Source organism: Cnephaeus nilssonii, assembly GCF_951640355.1.
Source record: "Cnephaeus nilssonii genome assembly, chromosome: 7".
Classification (NCBI taxonomy): domain Eukaryota; kingdom Metazoa; phylum Chordata; class Mammalia; order Chiroptera; family Vespertilionidae; genus Cnephaeus; species Cnephaeus nilssonii.
The window spans coordinates 13,446,012-13,466,805 of NC_137078.1; the positions used below are offsets into that span (position 1 = coordinate 13,446,012).

Here is a 20,794-nt window from a genome sequence, read left to right on the forward strand (position 1 = left end):
TATGCTCGCTAGTGTTTGTGCCTGATCCCAGCTGTGCACCTGCCACTGGCCCTGTCTGACCCTTAGACCTTGATGAGCCTGATAACTCAGCTTAGGATGGACATTTCACTTGGTGTCCCAGAGCTAGGGGTTCTTTCTCTACCAGGGCCCAGAATGCACACTAGAATTATTGTTTAAAAGATATATACTTCTCTGCTGGAAGGCACGGCCTTGCTCCAGAACCCCAGGGACCTGCATTGAGATCATCTCTCTGGCATTGCCATAAGTTCCTTATGGCATCTTATCCCACCCTCTTCACTGTCAGCCACAGCGGTTCTGGCATTTCAACTTCACTTGGCCTGGACCCTTGTTACTTTCTCCATACTTTAGAAGCCATCCCAGCAGCCAGACCACACAGCCTCTCCTGGGCACTTGCCAGCATGTTCAGTCTTGTAGGTCAGGAAAGCTCCCCTGTCCAACCCGGTGGTTTGCCCCCTGGTCAAGAAGAATCCTCAGAATTTAGTCCCTTGTCTTCTCCCAGCTCCACCAGCACTTTCTAACTGTGTCATGCAACTCTTCTGGGGAGTTACAGGCCTGATGGCCAAGAGAGGGGATGCGCAGGGTTTAAGGGAAGTGATGCAGTCCTGCAGAGAGAGATTTCTGTATTGTCTTCGAACAAGGGGGTAGCACTTGTTCTGAATGGAGATGAGTGGGCCGTTTATGTGGGTTCAGAGTTTGGGGGCATCCACCCAGAAGTCCCCATACCAAGTTTATCCTCCCTCTTCCTTCCTCACATAGCCAAACAGACCTTCTGTGTGTGGCTGATCAACCTTGCCTGGACCTTGGCGACTCTGATAAGTCCTGGGTCTGGATGTGGGTCACAACTCTCTCTGCCATCTTGGTACCCAGGAATCCCTCTGTTTGTGTCAGTGGCAACTAGCAGTTACTATCCCATCACCTGTGAGAAGGTCTTCATTGCCAGCCAGCTAGGGAGCTATAAATCCTTTCATCACCGTTTCCACTCCCACCTGCCACAAGGTAGTTCTGTAGAAGCAGAGGTCAGGTGACTATGGCAAGCAGGACATGGATTAGGTATCAACCTCTGGCAAGGCAGAGAGGAAACAGGATTGGGTAGAGGGCAAAGGTGAGCTGTGGTGCAGTTCGGATGATGCCCTAGCTGAGCCCATGGTAGACTCTGGGGCATATGTGGCCATCACAGTTGTTCCAGGTGCCCTCACCACACTCAGCCATTGGATGCAGCAGCCCCCAGAGGGCCTGCCCCTGGGAGAGGCTGCCTGGAAAGCTCTCGCAGGTAGTTGCCTGCTGACACTGCTCCTGGCAGTTGAGCAGCAATTATTTCCTGGGCCAGCAGCTCTAGGTGACATATCAGTGTTCACCTCAAGTCGTCTCCATTTTTTTATGGGGAAAATATTAAACTTGACATTTGAACACATTTTGGGCAAAAGTAGCTTGGAAGTGGAGCCCTTGGGCCAAATGCTGCTAAGGGGTAGCGGTCTTGGAGTCCACTGTGCTAAGAAAGATCCATAAGAAGCTTGAAGGTAGTACAAAGTGGATGTCTACTCCTGACTCCCTCACCTTTGACCCCGCTGGACAAGTCTTGAAAATCATTATTGTTTGCTTCTCCTGTGATCTCCCGGTGTAACCTGAGCAGCAGTTTTCAGCCAGGGCGATTTGCCCCATCCTCCAGTGCTAATGGGCAGGTGGCAACGTCTAGAAACTTGGTGTCACAACAGAGGAGATGCTAGTTTGTCCTACAACTCACAGGCCGTCCTCCACACTAAAGTGTCTTTCCCGGCCAGAGTATCTTCATGCCCAGCTTGAGAAATCCTGCTCTAAATAAAGCTGGAGCAGAGCCTAAACGGCACACAGTGTAAATTCTGCACTTTTTTGGGAGTAGCTGACTAAAACCTCTACACACTCATGAGTGGACGTTGACGCGGTGAGTTGTATTGTGACAAGTCTTATTGAAAGGGACTGCTGCCCAAATGGTGCCATTCCTTTCCTGAGCTCCTAGTGTGTGTGGATTTCAGGAGCCTGAGGCAAGCCTAGAACAAGTTTGGTTTCCCCCACTTGCTATGAGCAGAACTGCAGGATGGCAAGCTAAAGGGATTGTATTAGCAGGATAAGAAGAACATGCAGGTAAACAAGCTGGGAAAACTACCTTTTTCTGTAGTATCTGCTGCAGGGAGAGAGATCTTGGAGCCAGGCTGTAGTCACAGCTATGTAGGTTAGCTTAAGAGTATAATGCTCTACAGTGAGTCCTCCTTGTGCCCAGTGAACATTCGTGGAGTGCTCACGCTGAGCCCGACACTGCAAAGCCCAGTCCTGTCTCAAGGACCACCCCTGTGCGCCTCTACACTCAGGAAAGTGTTGGGCCCTGTGACTGACAGCTGAGGAACCTCAGTTGAGGGGACCACAAAGCTGACAACACTCCCATCTGTAAACCTGGCAGCTCTTGGTCCTGAGAGCCCTGCCCTGAGTTTACAGTGGGGAGCTGCCCTTTGAGGAGATTAGAGACTGGTTCGAGGGAGTAAGTGGCAGAACCTCTGCCAAGCTATGCCTCCTAGAGATTTGAAGCTTCCTGGTTCCTCCCCACTGAAGCCCGTCAGGTTTCCTCACCATACTTCTCAATGTGATCTTTTTGGCTAAACTTGAACAGGAAGCAGTCAACCTGTAAGACATTTATCTATTCAAAGAGCAAGCCTTAACTCCGGTCATGGCTAACACACCAGGAAAATTTTAACTAATGTATTATTCCTGGCTCAGATGACCAGGATGGTGAAGAAACATACCACTCTATTGTACCTCTTTTGGCCAGATCGGCAAAAACATTTGGTGTCACATTTTAGTTTGTGTGCCGAGAAGAGAAAGGTTGAAAATAGCTGTACTAGAGTACCATGTGCCATATCCCATGTGACCTATACTTCAACTTAATACTTTCTTGTCCTTCGGCATTTATCATTTGTCTGCATAGCTACACTATAACTTTTTTAAAACAGTTGGACAATTTTGACCACATTGGGTATTTTTTAAACTATTGGAAATTGAGTGTATGAGAACATATCCATTCAACTTATGTATATTTAATCCTACTAATCTTACCAAGGGAATTTTTCCTAATGGTTTTACTTGATAAGTATATTTTAAACCAACTCACTGCCTGTATTTTGGTGAGAAAGCATTTAACAGCCTTGAGTTAGTCCCACCATTCAGTCCTTTGGGTAGATTCAGAAATGTCCTGCACATCCATTGACAGCCAGTGGGGAGTTAGCTGGCTTCTCGCTGACTGGAGGAGAGGATGGTTCTGATGGGCTGTCAGCCCCAGCTTCCTGGCTCCAAGCCTGAGAGAAGAGAATAGAGGTAGGGCAGTAAATTGGCCTCCAGGTGGCAAAAAAAAAAAAAACTTTCAAAATGACTGGGAGAACAGAGAGGCCCCCTGGAGGCGCTGGAGGAGAAATGCAGGAAGGATGCCTTGCTCTTTGTCACTCCCCCTGCCCATGTGCACTCAGGCCTGCGAAGTCCTTTGTGTTCACTACCCAAGCTAAGACCCTGTAGTTCATGTTTGTCCTACAAACGTACTTCAAACTAACCTAAGTGATTTAGTTGTGTTGTCTTTACAGTATGTTGAGAGTAAAAGAAATGCATATGAGGAATTGAAAATTCTCTGTCCGTAGAGCACTTCCCAGTTAAGTCATTTCATCAGGAACTGTTTTCCTTTCTCATTGCATTTGGATCCGCCTTCAGAAGAACAATCTTAACAGCTAGCAATAAGATTGAGTCAGATTTTTAAATCCATTGTTTATTTTAGACCTTTCCACTGAGAGGAGGCTGTTCGGGTGTTTTGTAGAACACCTTCAGACTCTTCAAACACCCCTGGCTTTGTCCAAGACTTACTCAAATAACATGTTCCACTTGGGGACACAAGTGAGTCGTGAGTGTTAAGAACCTTGCAGTCCTTCTGAAGACCCTGTTCTACAGCTGCTTTGCATCTCTGTTGATGTTGAAATGGGGTGATGAATCCGCAGGACATTTGCTCTGCCAGCTCTTGTGTGCATACTCGAAACCAGCAGTCACCAACCTTTCAGACCTCGCGGACCACCCGTTGGCGACCGCTGCTCTAAACTGTGCATTTCACATGCAGTTGGCCATCGAGGTGCCTTTACCGGAGGTACACAGGTACTGTCAACTGAGAGAGACACTTAATACTTTAAGGTCTTTTCATAACAATGATTTTGCTTCATTTGGAAAAGAAAGACACCTACCAAAAGTGCATTTTACCTGAGCTCAGAAACTTCTTTGTGACCACCAGAATCTTCAGGAAGGTTAACCATGCAAGATAGGAAATTGTGACATTAGAATCGTGCATTTTCTTTGTCAGATAGATATTCTCCTCTTTTATCCTTACTTCAGCATCTGTGAGCCTATCATTAGAGTGATAATGAAATTCATGCAAATTTGTGATGAGACCTTAAAAGTGCTGTAGAATCCAGGACAAAGTTAAAACCAATTTCATGTTTTTATAAATATATACTTAAAACCAAGTGTTCACTCCCTCCACTGAGTCATGCACATAGTCAGACCCTCCTAGGCAGTGGTCGTTGCGGGTGCTTCTCAGTCCTGGCCGTTGCCTCCCAGGTACCCCCTGCAGGACCTCCCCGCCTGCATGTGCGGAAGCTCCGTGGCTGGCTCACGTCCCTAAAATTGCAAATGTTCTAGCTTTGCTTGGGCCTCATTTTCCCAGGAAACTGTTTTGTGTATTAAATGAGTTCACACATTGGGAGGAGGAGGCAGGTAGAGAGGGACATGCCAGTGACTTCAAATTAACAAACAGATCTTCTCTAATTTAGATTTCTTGGCTGTCTATTTGATCCTGTATTACATCATAAGATAAGTCTGTTACATTCATTTTTTTGAAAACCCACTGACCGGTCTGTTGCTTCCTGCCCGCGTCGTGGGCTGTGCTGTGCTGGGTTTCTGCTCAGTGCACAGGCTCTAGAGAGGTGCGCGTTGGGTGCAGCCCTGGAGGGTGTGCAGGGGGTCCCAGCCCAGGCCGTTCAAACACCCATCCTCAGTGTGCGTCTTTAAGGGGTGAGTTATTGGGTTGCGTCTTTTCTGCCTGCCTCCCCGTCACATTTCATATTTCATATCGGTGTCAACTCTTCTTCCTTTCAGGCAAATGAAATGTTGCTCAGTGGCCGCAAGCTGACAGCGCAGGAGGCGTGCGGCAAAGGCCTGGTCTCGCAGGTGTTCTGGCCTGGGACCTTCACCCAAGAGGTCATGGTTCGCATTAAGGAGCTTGCCTCGTGTAATCCAGTTGTACGTCAAATTTGTTCTCTTACATGTGTGACTTTTTGTGTGTGTGTGTGTTTTTTTGCCATGACCTTTTCCTCCAGAAAGATCAGACTTTTCACAGTATTTCCCTGAGCCCTCCCACATTTGCTCCCTGCACAGACACCTTCATGGCAGCCAACTGACGGCAGCCATAATGGATGCCAGTGCTTCAATCTGCTTACCCTGTCCTCCCTTTGCGAATGCACAAGAATTAAAGGAAAGCATTTCAATCTCAAGTTTAGTAACTTTAAAATGCCCTGTAGCCCTGGCCAAAAGGTTGTGGGTTTGATTCCAAGTCAGGGCAAGTACAGGAAGGCGACCAATTGATGTTTCTCTCTCCCTTTCTCTGCCATCTCCCTCTCGAAGATTAATAAGCATGTGCTCAGGTGAGGATTATTTTTTTTAATCCTATAAAAGTCTACCAAAAAAACAACATTTATATAGCTCTTCTGCTTTCAAAGCCCTTTCATATAATCACTTTTTCCACGCGGTAGACCTAAGTTTTGTCTAATAAATGTGCTGGATAATAGTTAATCTTTTAACAAAATTGCACTTGCCAAATTATAAGGTGAAATGTTATTTGATATTAACTGATCTAAGCCAGTGATTTTCAACCGGTGTGCCACAAGAATTTTTAAAACATGCAATACCTGACTATTTAGTCAGGGGCACTGATCTCTTTTCCCTTAAAATAAAAAAATGAGAACAGTCAACACAATAGCCGACCAGTGTGAATTAAAATTATACCTTTTTTGTCAGATCAGCAAAATGTAATATTTTTTGGTGTGCCACCGAATTTTATCATTTATGTGTGCCATGAGATGAAAAAGGTTGGAAACTGCTGCTCTAAGCTATTCCAAACATGAACAGCCCTCATTAAAATTAAATTTTGGTTAAATAATCCCCTCAGCAGACATTCTCCCAGTTTCCCTTGAGCACCAGAGTTATGTGTGGGCTCATGCAGCACAGCAGCGTGGGCCACGGCTGGTCTTGGTGTCAGGAAGAGGCAGGGAGTAGACAGTACAGCTCCCTTTCGAAATAGCTTGACAACCGTTTTGATATTGAGAATGTGTCTGATACCTAGTGTAAAATAGACTTTGTACATATATTAGTCCTAGTGTATGTTGTGGAAAATGTCTAGTAGTGTTTTTTTTTATCGGTCGTTACTCAGGTTTGATAATTATCCACATGACTTGTGCCGTGGAGCCAGTGCTTGCAGACACACACCCGCTAACTAACTGTGTTGTTTGGTCCAGGTGCTGGAGGAATCCAAAGCCCTTGTGCGCTGCAACATGAAAGCAGAGTTGGAGCAGGCCAATGAGAGGGAGTGTGAAGTGCTGAAGAAGATCTGGGGCTCCGCCCAGGGGATGGACTCCATGCTGAAATACTTGCAGAGGAAGATCGATGAGTTTTGATTGGCAGACTGCCTGCTGATGACACTGGAACTGAAGAGCAGGACATCTGTGGCTCCAAGGTGCCCGAATCCATCCTCACAGCCTGAAACGTGTTCACTCTTTGCTCACGCTTGGAAGCAGGACTTGAAACATCCAAGCTATTTATTGTCAAGGAGTTTTTAAGTACTGTAACTTTAAAATAAATAATTACAAAGCTCCTTTGCCCAAACATCATTATTTTATACTTAATATTCAGGCAAGTATGAGAGTGTAATGGTGAGCGCTAGACTGCTCGCTGCAGCTCTAATTTCTGCTATCTTTGGCTTGTACTGTATAAAGAAGAAAGTGTGTTTTGCTGGTTTGGGGTTGCAGGAAAAGTCTGGGATAATGTTTGTTTTCCTTCTAGAACAGACTCTAAAGAGGCACTAGACAGCCTCGTCTCCCCTGCCCCAAATAGAGATATAGAAAGATCTGAGATGTGCTTTTTTCTCCAAGAAGGCACAGTAACTCAGATGAAAAGTCCAAATCAAAAGTAAAACTTACCTTTTATGGTATTTCTGATGAAAAATCCACTGGTGAACATGCCCCCAAACTAAAGTACACTTAGGATTTATGCTGGAAAAAAAAAAATCAGTTGCTTTTTCCTTCTCTTTTAATATGCCTGGTTCTCACCCAGTTAACATGGAGAAACCACTGTCTCGGGAAGAAAGCTTGTTTTGCAGTCCTAGTGACTCACTGAACAGCCTAAGTATGGAATCTAAGCTATAAGTTAGCCTTAGTGGGATTTAAATAGTGTCTTTGACCCTTTTGAAAAAAATAACTGCAATGCTTCTTGTTGCTGGGTGAGAAATGCTACTTTATATACAATTTTGGTTTTCTATGTGCAGATATGATTGATGTATTACACCAAAAAAAGTATTTTTATGTTTATAAACTGTATTTTTTAGGTTCACTTAGAATATATTTTATTTAATAAGTTAAAATTCTTTTGGCACACTATTAAATGCAGAAACTCCTTTTTAAGAAAAAGAACTACCTTATATTCGATGTTTAATGTTCTTGGTCTCCGGGTTCATGTCTACACAATACACTGAGTTCAGTGTGGTGTCCAAGAGTGCCCTACATAAACAGACATGTGCACTGCTCCCAGGAGTGGGGCCGATTCCTGATTGCAGAGGCCTGTCAGTAGGTAGGCTTCTGCACTTGCAATCATATTGAATGTATGAAGAGTGAAATAAAATCAAAACCTTATTTTTGTACAGTTTTAAATTTTATACTAGAACTGACCGCCTCCTGGCTGCGTGGAGAGCTGTACAGTGTATAAACCTGCCTTTACCTGGGATTGGTTGGTGCAGTATTTTTGCATCTGTGGGACCTACTTTTTCGTTCAGTAGTTTGAAATATATATAAACTGTACAATCTGTAAAGTTTTTATAGAATAAATATTCAGCTGTGAAAACTGGTTAAATAAAACTAATATTTCTTAACACATTTAAAATGTTTTCTCTTATAATTCTTCACTTCTGAAGTTTCTCATCTTTTTTGTGAAATAGCCATAGGAGCATAAAACATTTGTACAGTATAAAGAGTAACGAGCCACTGTAACTACCCCCAGGGAGGAACTAGAAAATGGCCAGTGTCCTCCTGGGTCACGTCCACCTCCCCTCCCCAGGTTACCGTTTCCATTTCCGGAAATTTGTGTCACTCATCCTGTTGCTTCTTTCTCAAAGAAGCATATTTTTAGCATATATTAACTAGTTCTGCATGTTTAGAGTTATATTGTGTCCCATATAAGCTCCTGTGATTTATATCTTCGATTCAGTATTAAGAGACTTTATCTGTGTACAGAAAGTTATATAGGTAAAGAACCTGAGGTGTGAAACACTCACCCCAGATCATGTGGGTAACTGGTCAGAGGTAGGACCAACCTTCCAGCCCAGTTCAATGTGGCAAAAACCTGTATTCTAGCAACTTCCGTGTAATGTCTGTTTTTTAGAATTTACAAATAGGGAACTGATTCAGTAGGCTCATGCTCAATCTTGGTGAGGGTGACGGAAAATGTAGCCTCTCGTATTGGTGAAAGTCTAAATTAGTTGAACTTTAGAAAAGAATTTGGTAGTAACTGTCAAAATAAGTATTAAAAACCTAGACCCAGTAAGTCCTATTTATAAGAATTCATCTTAATGAATGAATTCTTGCAGAAAATAAGAATAAAGATACATATACAATTAAACTCATCTCAGGATTTTTCCTAATAGTAGAAAGTTGGAAACAGCATGCCTTGTTCATCAGTAAGGTTTGTGTTAAATAATTATGCTACAGCCACACTGCTGTGGGAAAGGAATGAAGTCTTATAAAATCTTAGGTGGAGCAGCATGCCAAAAACACCCATTGTATGTTTGTTTTTGTTTTTTTAAATATACTTTTATTCATTTCAGAGAGAGAAAAACATCAATGAAGAGAGAGAATCACTGATGGGCCACCTCCCACATGCCCCCTACTGGGGACTGAGCCCACAACCTAGGCATATGCCTGACTCGGAATCGAACCACGACCTCCTGGTTCATAGATCAACACTCAACCACTGAGCCACACCAGCCAGGCCCATTGTATGCTTTTAAAAGGTTAAAAAACCATATTCTGTTCTGTTTATCAAGTCCTCTCCCCTAGTGCTTCCCAGCCCCTGGGGTGAAGCACTGCTCACCCCTCGGAAGTTGAGGTAGAGGTAGGCGCTACTGCCCATTTAGGGCTTCGACCAGGGCCGTCCCCTCCTTGGGCCGCTCACGTGGCTCCTGTTGGCCCCTGTCACTTGGTCAAGAGTGAACAAGGGCTCACTTGGGGTTTGTTTACCCCAAGTCTCTGGGTAAAGCAGGAGCCCAGAGGGTCTGGGGCCAGCCTTGGCCAACTCCCCTTTGGCCACATTACAGGCTCCAACCCACCCATACATGACCTCTTCACTTACACTAGCGTGAACAAATGTTACATCTCCACGGGAAGGGAAATGTGTGCATTGCAGTTGAATTGGTAGCTACCAAGTAGTGACGTGAGAGGGACAGCCTGGGACACGGCTCCATCAGCCTGTCCGGCCGGCCCTCAAGAAGCTGTCTCATCTGCTTCCTTTAATTCCAGGCCAGCTAGCCCATCAGGTGGCCTCTTTCTGACCTTTCTATCTTGTAACCAGCATTCCCCAGCCCATGCCCTTCCTGTCCTACAGTGCACTCTAATGGCCTCCAGTACGTGCCCGGGGGAACCCTACCCTCCCTCCACAAGAAGGCAGATTCTGGGCAGGTGAGAACAGTCCTCGGAGGAACCTTCAGCCCTGCAGTAAAGCCCAGATCGAGTGGGAGAGGATCTGTGGCATTGCATGCACTTCTTTATACAGAGGAAACTGGCCCAGAGGCGTCAGGTAACCTTCCCATCATACAGCCTTGTATGTGGCCTGGCATTCAAGAGTAGCTACTAGCCACTGCTTCACACTCCACTGCTCTGGGTGCCTGCTTCCCTCAACAACCTGACCACTTGACTTGCCAAAATCAGATTGAGGTAAAAACTGACTATGGGACGTGTCCAGTGATGGGTGTCAAACCTTGCACATTAGAATTACCTGGATTGCTTAGCAAACCCTCAGTACTGCACACGAAACCAATTAACTCATGACCTCCACACTGAGAGCCAAGTATCTAGGGCAGTGATGGCGAACCTATGACACACGTGTCAGCACTGACACACGTAGCCATTTCTGATGACACGCGGCCACTGAGGCAGCCGCATGCTGAGGATGAAACATTTGCTGCTCCTGAGGATGAAACATTTGCGAAATAATGTTTTTTCCTCAAAGTGACACACTACCCGAGTTATGCTCAGTTTTTTGGCGAAGTTTGACACACCGAGCTCAAAAGGTTGCCCATCACTGATCTAGGGTATTTGACCAGGGCAGAATGGCCTGGAAGGCCCAGTCTATTCTGGTCCCCACAGGCCTGTGGTTCTGTGGGCAGAAGTGGGGCAGTTGGACAAAGTGGGTGGTGTGAGGCTATTTGGCGACTTAGGATTTAGTACTTTTTTCAAGTGAGGCTGGACCTACCAGAGAATTTTGGCAATCTACAAACTATTTCTGCATCTGTAGGAGTTATAATACATACTACATTTAGAAACAAACACCCTGACTGGGAAGGGCTGACTATATTCCAGGAAACTCCTCCCTATCCTATGGGGAACATTCCCACAGTGGCTCTGAAGACACAGATAAATATCTGCTTTGGTGAAAATGGCACTGGATAATCTGAACATTGGTTTAAAAGTTACTTTTTTGGTGAGATAAAAAAAATTCAGTATTTCAAAACAAACTTTATAATTTTAGAGCTATATTATGTCCATAGATGACTAATAAATTATTTAATACAGGCCTTTGTAAAAGATAAAGTCTAATGAGTTTTAACACTAATTTCTCTTTTTCTAAATTTACATTGTATTCTAAAACTGGGAGACAAATATCACCTATATGGAATATTCTGGAAAAAACAACTAAATACCAGATATACAATGAAATGGAATACTTCAACAACACTATAAACCATGTAGACCTAACACACACCTATAGAACCCTCAACCCAACAGCAAAAGACATATCAAGTGCACATGAACATTTCCCAATATAGACCATATGTTAGGCAATAAAAACAAGTCTCAATGAATTTTAACGGGTTGAAATCCTGTATAATAAAGAGGTAATATGCAAATTGACCATCACTCCAACACACAAAATGGCTGCCCCCATGTGGACACAAGATGGCCAGAAGGGGAGGAAAGTTGTGGGCAATCAGGCCAGCAGGGGAGGGCAGTTGGGGGGGACCAGGCCTGCATGGGAGGGCAGTTGGGGGTGACCGGGCCTGCAGGGGAGGGCAGTTACGGTGACTGGGCTGGCAGGGGAGGGCAGTTGGGGGCAACCAGGACTGCAGGGGAGGGCAGTTGAGGATGATCAGACCTGGAGGGGAGGGCAGTTGGGGGTGACCAGGCCTGCAGGGGAGGGCAGTTGCGGGGAACCAGGCCAGGGGAGGGCAGTTGGGGGCGACCAGGCCTGCAGGGGAGGGCAGTTTGGGGGGAAACCAGGCCTGCAGGGGAGGGCAGTTGGGAGTGACCAGGCCTGCTGGGGAGGGCAGTTGGGGGTGACCAGACCTGCAGGGGAGGGTAGTTGGGGGGGACCAGGCTGGCACGGGAGGGCAGTTAGGGGTGACCGGGCCAGAAGGGGAGGGCAGTTGGGGTCGACCAGGCCTGCAGGGGAGGACATTTAGGGGTGACCCGGCCAGCAGGGGAGGGACTTTAGCAGTGACCAGGCCAGCAAGGGAGGGCAGTTAGGGGCAATTGAGCAAGCAGGGGAGCAGTTAGGTGTCAATCAGGCTGGCAGGGGAGTGGTTAGGGGGTGATCAGGCTGGCAGGCAGAAGCTGTTAGGGGCAATCAAGCAGGCAGGCAGGTGAGCGGTTGGGAGCCAGCAGTCCTGGATTATGAGAGGGATGTCGAACTGCCCATTTAGGCCTGATCCCAGGGATCAGTCCTAAATGGGCAGTTGCACATCCCTCAAGGGGTCCCAGATTGGAGAGGGTGCAGGCTGGGCTGAGGGACACACACCCCCGTGCACGAATTTCGTGCACTGTGCCTCTAGTCATACAATATATGTCCAACTGCAATGGAAATAAATTATTTACAACAGAAATTTAGGAAATTAAAAAATGTAGAAATTAAACACATTTCTAAACAGCAAAAAAGACACCTTTACAAGAGAAATCCTATCTAATAAAGAGGGAATATGCTAATTGACCCTCACGCCATCTCAAAGATAGCGGTGCCCACAGCCAATAAGGAGGGAATATGCTAATTGACTGCCCTGCCCTCAAATATGGTGGCGCCCACAGCCAGGAGATGGCAGCGCCCAGTCCCCTCAGCCCCACGCCTGCCTCTGGAGTCCCCCAGTCCCCTCAGCCCCTCAGCTGCCGAAGGCCAGCCCAAGGCACAGGCAAGCCTCGGATGGCAGCTGCCCAGCTGCCCAGGGCCGCCCGAGGCTCAGGTAACCAGGGCCAGCCAAGGCTTGCACTGCCGCAGTGGCAGCAGCAGAGGTGTGATGGGGCATCACCTTCCTCTGATCGCCGGGTCGCCTCCCGCCCCTGAGGGCTCCCAGACTGTGAGAGGGGGCAGGCCGGCCTGAGGGACCCCCCGCCCCCCCCCCCCACTCCAGTGCATGAATTTTCATGCACCGGGCCTCTAGTTAGAAAATAAAGATGAAGGAAAAATTTTAAAAAACACACAATAAATTATGTAACAAAACACTATCTTTAAAGAGAAAAATAAATAGATACCAAGTCAATCTAGCCTCCCAGCTTAAGAAACTAGAAAAAGGAACCAGGACAGTGTGACTCAGCGGTTGAGCATCGACCTATGAACCAGGAGGTTAGGGTTCAATTCCCAGTCTGGGCACAAGCCCAGGTGGTGGGCTTGATCATCCCAGTAGGGGGTGTGCAGGAGATAGCCAATCAATGATTCTCATCACTGATGTTTCTATCTCCCTTTCCCTTTCTGAAATCAATAAAAATATTTTTTTAAAGGAGAGCAGACTAAACCAGCAAACAGAAAGAAGGAAATAAAGATTAGACTAGAAACAAGTGAAATGGAGAATATAAACACAGGGAAAATCAAAAGTTAACTCTTTGAAAAGATGAACTAGACTGACCAAGGAAAAAGGGATACTTAAATTACTAAAATCAGGACTGAAAGGAGAAAGTACCACCAACCTTATAGAAGTAAAAAATTCTAAGAGAATATTATGAGCATTTGTATAAATTAGATAAACTACGTGAGATGAACTAATTCTTTGAATGACTCAAACTGCTAAACTGACTCACGGAGAAATAGAGAAACTGAATATCCCAACAAGTAAAGAGATTGAATCAGTAATCAAAATACTTGGCACAAAGGAAAGCTCAGAACCAGATGGCTTCACTCATGAGTTCTCATGAGTTCTAGCAAATGCTTAAAAAGAAAATACTAATCCTTCACAAGTGCTTCCAAGAGGAAGAAATACTTTTTAACCTATTCTATGAGGCCATTGTTACCCTATTACCAAAACCTCACAAGGACGTTACAAGAAAAGAAAACAGACCCTGGCAGGTGTGTCTGTGATTGGAGTGTCCACCTGTGCACCGAAGGGTCTCGGGTTCGATTTCCAGTCAAGGGCATGTACATGGGTTGCAGGTTCAGTTCCTTGCCCTGGCTGAGGCCCATGCTGTATTCTTACAATAAAATAAGCTAAAGAGAATAAAATGTTAAGAACACCATACGGAAGAGAAAATACATTTATAGTACTATAATGTATTTATGTTGTCTTATCTGTTTTAGGTTACATGGTTCATCTACAATGTTTTTCAGATTGTTGATTGAAAAAAGCCTACATACAAGTGGGCCACACAGTTCAAAACCATACTGTTCAATGACCAGCTGTAGTATTAAGTGCATTGTTGAATTATGATATTTTCCATTTAGGATGGGTTGATAGGGACATAACCCCATCGTAAGTAGAGAGGCATCTGTATAGAATCGTTATCTTGTGCACCTGAAACTAATATAACGTTATATGTCAATTAAAAAGAAAAAGAAAAGTCATCCCGATTGTAAAGGAAGAAGTAAAACTATCTGTAGATAATGTGATTTAATATATATAGAAAATGCTAAAGAAACCACATATACACACACCAAAAAACCCTATTAGTTGAGTAAAGTTACAGGAAACAAGATCAAAATACAAAAATCAGTTGTATTTCTATACAGTGGCAATAAACAATCTAAAACTGAATTAAGAAAACAATTCCATTTATAATAGAATAAAAAAGTAACATACTTATGAATAAATTAACCAAAGAAGTACAAGATTTCTGCATTGAAAACTACAAAACATTGGAAAGACATTCATGGATTGGAAAAAAACATGGTTAAACTGGAAAAACTAAATTTATCTATAGATTCACTAAAATCCCTATCAAAATTCCAACTGCCTATTTTGTTGCAGAAGTAGACAAGCTAATCCTAAAATTCGCATGAAAATGCAAGGAAGCCACAATAGCCAATTCAATTTTGAAAGTGAAGACAAAGTTGAAGGGCCCGGCTGGAGTGGCTCAGTGGTGGGGCATGGACCCAGGAACCAAGAGGTCGCTGGTTCAGGGCACATGCCCAGGTTGCAGGCTCAATCCCCAGCAAGGGGCATGCAGGAGGCAGCCAATCAATGACTTCCTTTCTCATCGATGTTTCTATCTCTCTATCCTCCCTTCCTCTCTCTCTAAAAATCAATAAAAATATATATATTTTTAAAAAGACAACATTGAAGAGCTGACAACTTCTCAAATTTATTTATTTAGTTTGTTAGTGAATCCTCACCCGAGGCTATTTTTCCCATTGATTTCTAGAGAGAGTGGGAGGATGGAGGAGAGACAGAGCGACACACACATAGATTGGTTGCTTCCACAGTCGCCCTGACCAGGGCCAGGATCGAACCTGTAACCGAGGTATGTGCCTTTGACCAGAATGGAACCCACGACCCTTCATTCTGCGGGCCTGATGGTCCAACCACAGAGTCAAACCGGCAGGGTTACCTCTCAAATTAAAACTTACTTCAGAGCTACAGTAATCAAGACTGTGTGGTGCTGGCATAAGGTAGATATATAAATCAATGGAGTCAAATTGAGAGTCTACAAATAAAACCACACATCTATAATCTATTTTCAACAAGGGTGCCAAGACCATTTAATGAGAAAAGTGGGTGATTCTAGGACAATTGTATATCCACATGCAAAATAATCAAATTAGCCCTGGCTGGGTGGCTCAGTTGGTTGGAGCATTGTCCTGTACACCAAAAGTTTGCAGGTTAGCCCTAGCCAGTTTGGCTGAGTGGATAGAGCATCGGCCTGCCCACCAAAGCGTCCTGGGTTCAATTCTGGTAAGGGCACATACCTCAGTGCAGGCTTCTCCCTGGTCAGGGCTCGTGCAAGAGGCAACCAATCAATGTGTTTTTCTCACATAGATGTTTCTCTCTGTCTTTCCCTCTCTTCCACTCTCCCTGAAAATCAATGGAAAAAATATCCTAGGACAAGAATTAGCAGCAACAACAAAAAAGTTTGCAGGTTTGATTCCGGATCAGGGCACATACCTAGGTTTCAGGTTCAATCCCTGGTCGAGGTGTATACAGGAGGCAATCAATTGATATCTCTTTCTCTACCCCCTTCCTCTCTCAAATCAAATAAAGCATATCCTTAGGTGAGAATTTTTTTTAAAAAGGAATCAAATTAAAGTAAAAGAAATTAATTCAAAATGGATAAGAAATTTAAATGTAAGACCTACAAGTATAAAACTTTCAGAAGGAAATGAAGATATAACTCTTCATGATGTTGGATTAGACATGGATTTTTAAAATATAACACTAAAATCACAGTTAACCAAAGGAAATAATGAATTGCACTCGATTAAAAATTTTTTTTTTAACTTTGTACATCAAAGAACACTACCAAAAAAGTGAATCGGCAACTCATAAAATGGAGGAAGCCCTGGATGGTGTGACTCAGTTGGTTGGAGTATCATCCCATACACCAAAAAGGTCATGGGTTTGATACCTGGTCAGGGCACATACCCAAGTTTCTGGTTGGATCCCCAGTTGGGAGGCAACCATGGATGCTTTTCTCTCACCCCCTTCTCTCTCTAAAATCAATAAAAGCATGTCCTCAGGTGAAGATTTAATTAATTTGGAGGAAGTATTTCCAAATTATATATTTGATAAGAGTCTAGTGTCCAGGATATATAAAGAATGCTTACAACTCAACAATAAAAAGACGACCTAATTTAAAAATAAGCAATGGACTTGAATAGACATTTCTCAAAAGATATACAAATGAACATAAGTACATAAGATGCTCAATATCATTAATCATTAGGAAATGCAAATCAAAGCCACAATGAGATACCACTTCACAAAACCAGGATGATTATGATGGAAAATAACAGATGCTGATGAAAATGTGGAAAAATTGAAATCCTCCTACATTGCTGGTAGGAATGTAAATTGGTTCAGCCACTGTGGAAAACAGCTTGCAGTTCCAAAAAAGTTATAAACATATACCCAAGAAATTCCACTCCTAGTTATATACTCAAGAAGATGGAAAACAAGTATTATAGCATTTTTATACATAATAGTAAAAAAAATGCAAACAACCAAAATGTTCATCAAACTGATGAATGGATAAACAAATACGGTAGATCCATAAAATAGAATGTTATTTGGCAATAAAAATGGATGAAGTATTTTTAAAATATATCTTTATTGATTTGAGAGAGGAAGGAGGAGAGAGAGAGAGAGAGAGAGAGAGAGAGAGAGAGAGAGAGAGAGAGAGAAGAGAGAGAGAGAAACATCAGTGATGAGAGAGAATCACCAATCGGCTGCACGTCCCCCCACGGGGGGTTGAGGCTGCACCTCTGGCATGTGCCCTGACCAGGAATCGCACTCTGACCTCCTGGTTCATAGGTTGACACTCAACTACTGAGTCATGCCAACTGGGCAGGAATGAAATACTGATAAACGTTATAATATGGTTCTACCTTGAAAACATTATGCTAAGTGGAAGAAGCCACAAAAGCCACATATTGTATGATTCCATTTGTATTAAATGATCAGAATAAGCAAATCCATATAAACAGAAAGTAGCCTGGCCGTCGTAGCTCAGTGATTGAGCATTGAGATCACGGTTCAATTCCTGGCCAGGGCACATGCCCAGGTTGTGGCCTCGATCCCCAGTGTAGGAGGCAACTGATCAATAATTCTCTCTCATCATTGATGTTTCTCTCTTTCCCTCTCCCTTCCTCTCCAAAATCAATAAAAAATATATTTTTAAAAAGAAGAAGAAAAAAACAGAAAGTAGATTAGTAGTAGCCAGTGGTGAGGGGTGGGGGTTGAGTGACTGACTGCTAACAAGTACAGGGTTTTATTTTGGGTTGATAAAAATGTTCTGGAATTAGTGGTGATATTTGTGCAACCTTGGGAATATACTGAAAACCCTTAAACATATGCTTTAAAGTAGTTAATTTTATGGCATTTGAATTATATCTTAATTTTGTTTAAAAAAAGAATCATATATCCTCTAAACCAGTGGTCGGCAAACTCATTAGTCAACAGAGCCAAATATCAACAGTACAACGATTGAAATTTCTTTTGAGAGCCAAATTTTTTAAACTTAAACTTCTTCTAACGCCACTTCTTCAAAATAGACTCGCCCAGGCCGTGGTATTTTGTGGAAGAGCCACACTCAAGGGGACAAAGAGCCGCATGTGGCTCGCGAGCCGCAGTTTGCCGACCACGGCTCTAAACTAACATAGGGAGAAAATGGAAAAGTACTTAATTGATTCAAAATAAGCAAAAAAAGGAACAAAAGGGATTGATAATAAATACATAATTAACATGGTGAATTTTAGATCAAAATCGTAATAAAAACATTAAGTGAAAATGGACTAAATGCTTGTATGAAAAGATGTAGGTATACCTATATGCTCTTTACAAAAATATATAAAGTTGAAAGTAAAAATGTAGAAAATATGTACTGTGCAAATACTAACAAAACAAAAAAAAACCTGCCATAGCTATTTTAATATCAGAATATCTACTAAGTAGGCCCTGGCCAGGTGGCTCAGCTGGTTGAAGCATCATCCAATGCACCAAAAGGTTGAGGGTTGATTTCCAGCCAGGCACATACCTAGGTTTGAGTTTAATCTCAGATTAGGGCAAGTATGGGAGGCAACCGATCTCTTTCTCTCTCTCTCTCTCTCTCTCTCTCTCTCTCTCTCTCTCTCTCTCCCCCCCCCCCCAAGAATCAATAAAAACATATCCTCAGGTGAGGATTTAAAAGAAATTTTATATATATATATATATATATATGTGTGTGTGTGTGTGTGTGTGTGTGTGTGTGTGTGTATTAAAACCCTAATATGCAAATAGATGGAATGGCAGAACAACCAAACAACCGGTAGCTATGACGTGTGCTGACCACCAGGGGGTGCACTCAGAACATGGCGGGAGTGGGCAGCAGGCGGCAGAACACGGAACATGACAGGCATCAGCCGCAGCGGGATGGTGGAGCAGGTGAGCAGGGGTGCCAGACGAAGGCGGAGTGCCGGTTGCTGTCATTGGGGCAAGCCTCTGGTGGTTACTGAAAATTATTTGCTCCTGCATGCCATGGTCCCGCCGGGCACTTGCACCCGCTGCCAGCCCTTGGCGCCGGTCCCAATCGCTCAGCACTGTCAGCGGGTGCAAGCTGCGGCTGCTGGCCCCAATCGCCCCTGAGGGCTTCTCTACCTTCCCCTGCTCCTGAGGGGCAATTGGGGCAGCAGCTGCCACTCACACCCACTGATGGCGCCTGCCCCAATCGCTCCGTGCCATCAGCAGGTGCGAGCGAGGCCAGTGCCATCAGTGCGTGGGAGCAGTGGCGGTGGTGGGAGCAGGGCTGCAGGCAGATGGGACTGGGGGCTTAGGTGGGAGGGGCCAGGCCAGGGGCAGAGGATGGGCCAAGACCCGTCCCTGTGCCCACCACAGCCTTTCGGCCCGCAGTTCCTTTCAAGGTGCACAAATTCGTGCACTGGGCCCCTAGTATTAAAGTAAAAAGCATGTTAGAGAAAAACATTACTTCATAATGACAGCAGATTGAGTTTTACTGAAAGAACAATTCCTTATCCTCAAAATATAGAAAGCAAAAATTGACAGCTCTACTACAGAAACTAGGCAAGTACAAGTCATTAAGGGAGATTTTGGCATGACTCAGAAATTGGCCTTTAATGAGGTTGCAGGGATTTAACAGTCATGTAACCGGTTTTGAGTTGTTTCATTTTTGCAAGTTTCCATGGATGAGTATGGTAGGCATCTTCTAAATTGGCTCTCAATGATCTCCACCTGCTGGTAATCATACCCTCCTGTAATCCCCTCCCCTTCAGGGTGGGCTGAACCAAGTGACTTCTTTTTAACAAACAGAATATAGCAAAGTAATGGGCCGTCATTTCTGAAATCAGCTGTGAAATCCTGTGACTTCCATCTTGCATGCACTTGGTCTCTTCCTGCCTCTTCTTGCTCACTCTGCGAAGCCAGCCCCCATGGTCCATTGCTGGGTGTTTCGGGGGAGGACTTTCCCATATTTTGCTTTGGGGTTCAGTGCTGTGCTAATGAGGTGTTGGTCCTGGTGTGGGGACCTGTGTCCCAGCTTCTGATTCCTCACCAGCTGCCTGGCAGGAACTATTGATCCCCAGAGGGTCCAAGAGAGCAGCTGAAATGAACCGGGCCACCTCGGGGCTCCTGGAGGAGGCACCTCCTACAGAAAGCAGGTCAACACCTCAGCAACCCTCCTCAGAAGCACCTCTTCCTAGACCTCTTTCATGTAAAAGGAAAAATAATCTGTTGATTTTTACATTTTGGTGAAAATTTTTCTTAGTAACAATCTGTTAGGTATGATAGTTTCCACTGACTTTTTTCCTTTGTTATTAGAGAGCTCTAAAGCCTCCTGGAGTGAGAAACTGTTACATAAACACAGCTTGGAGAGAAATTACCTATAAATCTTGTTCTATAAGGGTGTGAGACTGTCAGAACACCAGTCCTCAGCTCTGCCATGGGGCTCTCTCCTGTGCTTCATTCCCTTACAGTTTTCACACTCCTCTTATCAATTTCCAATTTTCCCAGGAAGGAGGAGGGAAGAGGATCCCATTGCAAAAAGAAAAAGAGGGCCCCGCCGGTGGGGCTCAGTGGTTGAGCATCGACCTATGAACCAGGAGGTCAGAGTTCTATTCCCGGTCAGGGCGTATGCCTGGGTTTCAGGCTCAATCCCTGGTGTGGGACGTGCAGGAGGCAACTGATCAATGATTCGCTCTGACATCAATAAAAACATATTATTTTTAAAAGAAGAGGGACTTTTGTCACAGGCCCTACAAATTTTGAAGTTTAAGTCACAAGCTCCAGTGACTGTGTGTTAAATAGTCATGGGGATGAGATAGATGCGGGATTAAATGTTTC

The 20,794-nt window shown here is 44.3% G+C and overlaps 1 protein-coding gene across 2 annotated transcripts in view; it reads left to right on the forward strand.

The window, feature by feature from the left end:
* The window catches only part of CDYL (chromodomain Y like), a 229,569-nt gene extending 221,358 nt beyond the window's left edge, over nucleotides 1-8,211 (forward strand). For both annotated transcript variants that reach the window (XM_079777464.1, XM_079777465.1), the window contains exons 6-7: nucleotides 5,173-5,316; nucleotides 6,588-8,211. In XM_079777464.1, the coding sequence (XP_079633590.1) occupies nucleotides 5,173-5,316; nucleotides 6,588-6,746 (303 nt within the window). In that variant the 3' untranslated portion in view covers nucleotides 6,747-8,211. The remainder of the gene's footprint in view (nucleotides 1-5,172; nucleotides 5,317-6,587) is intronic.
* Nucleotides 8,212-20,794: the final 12,583 nt, after the last annotated feature.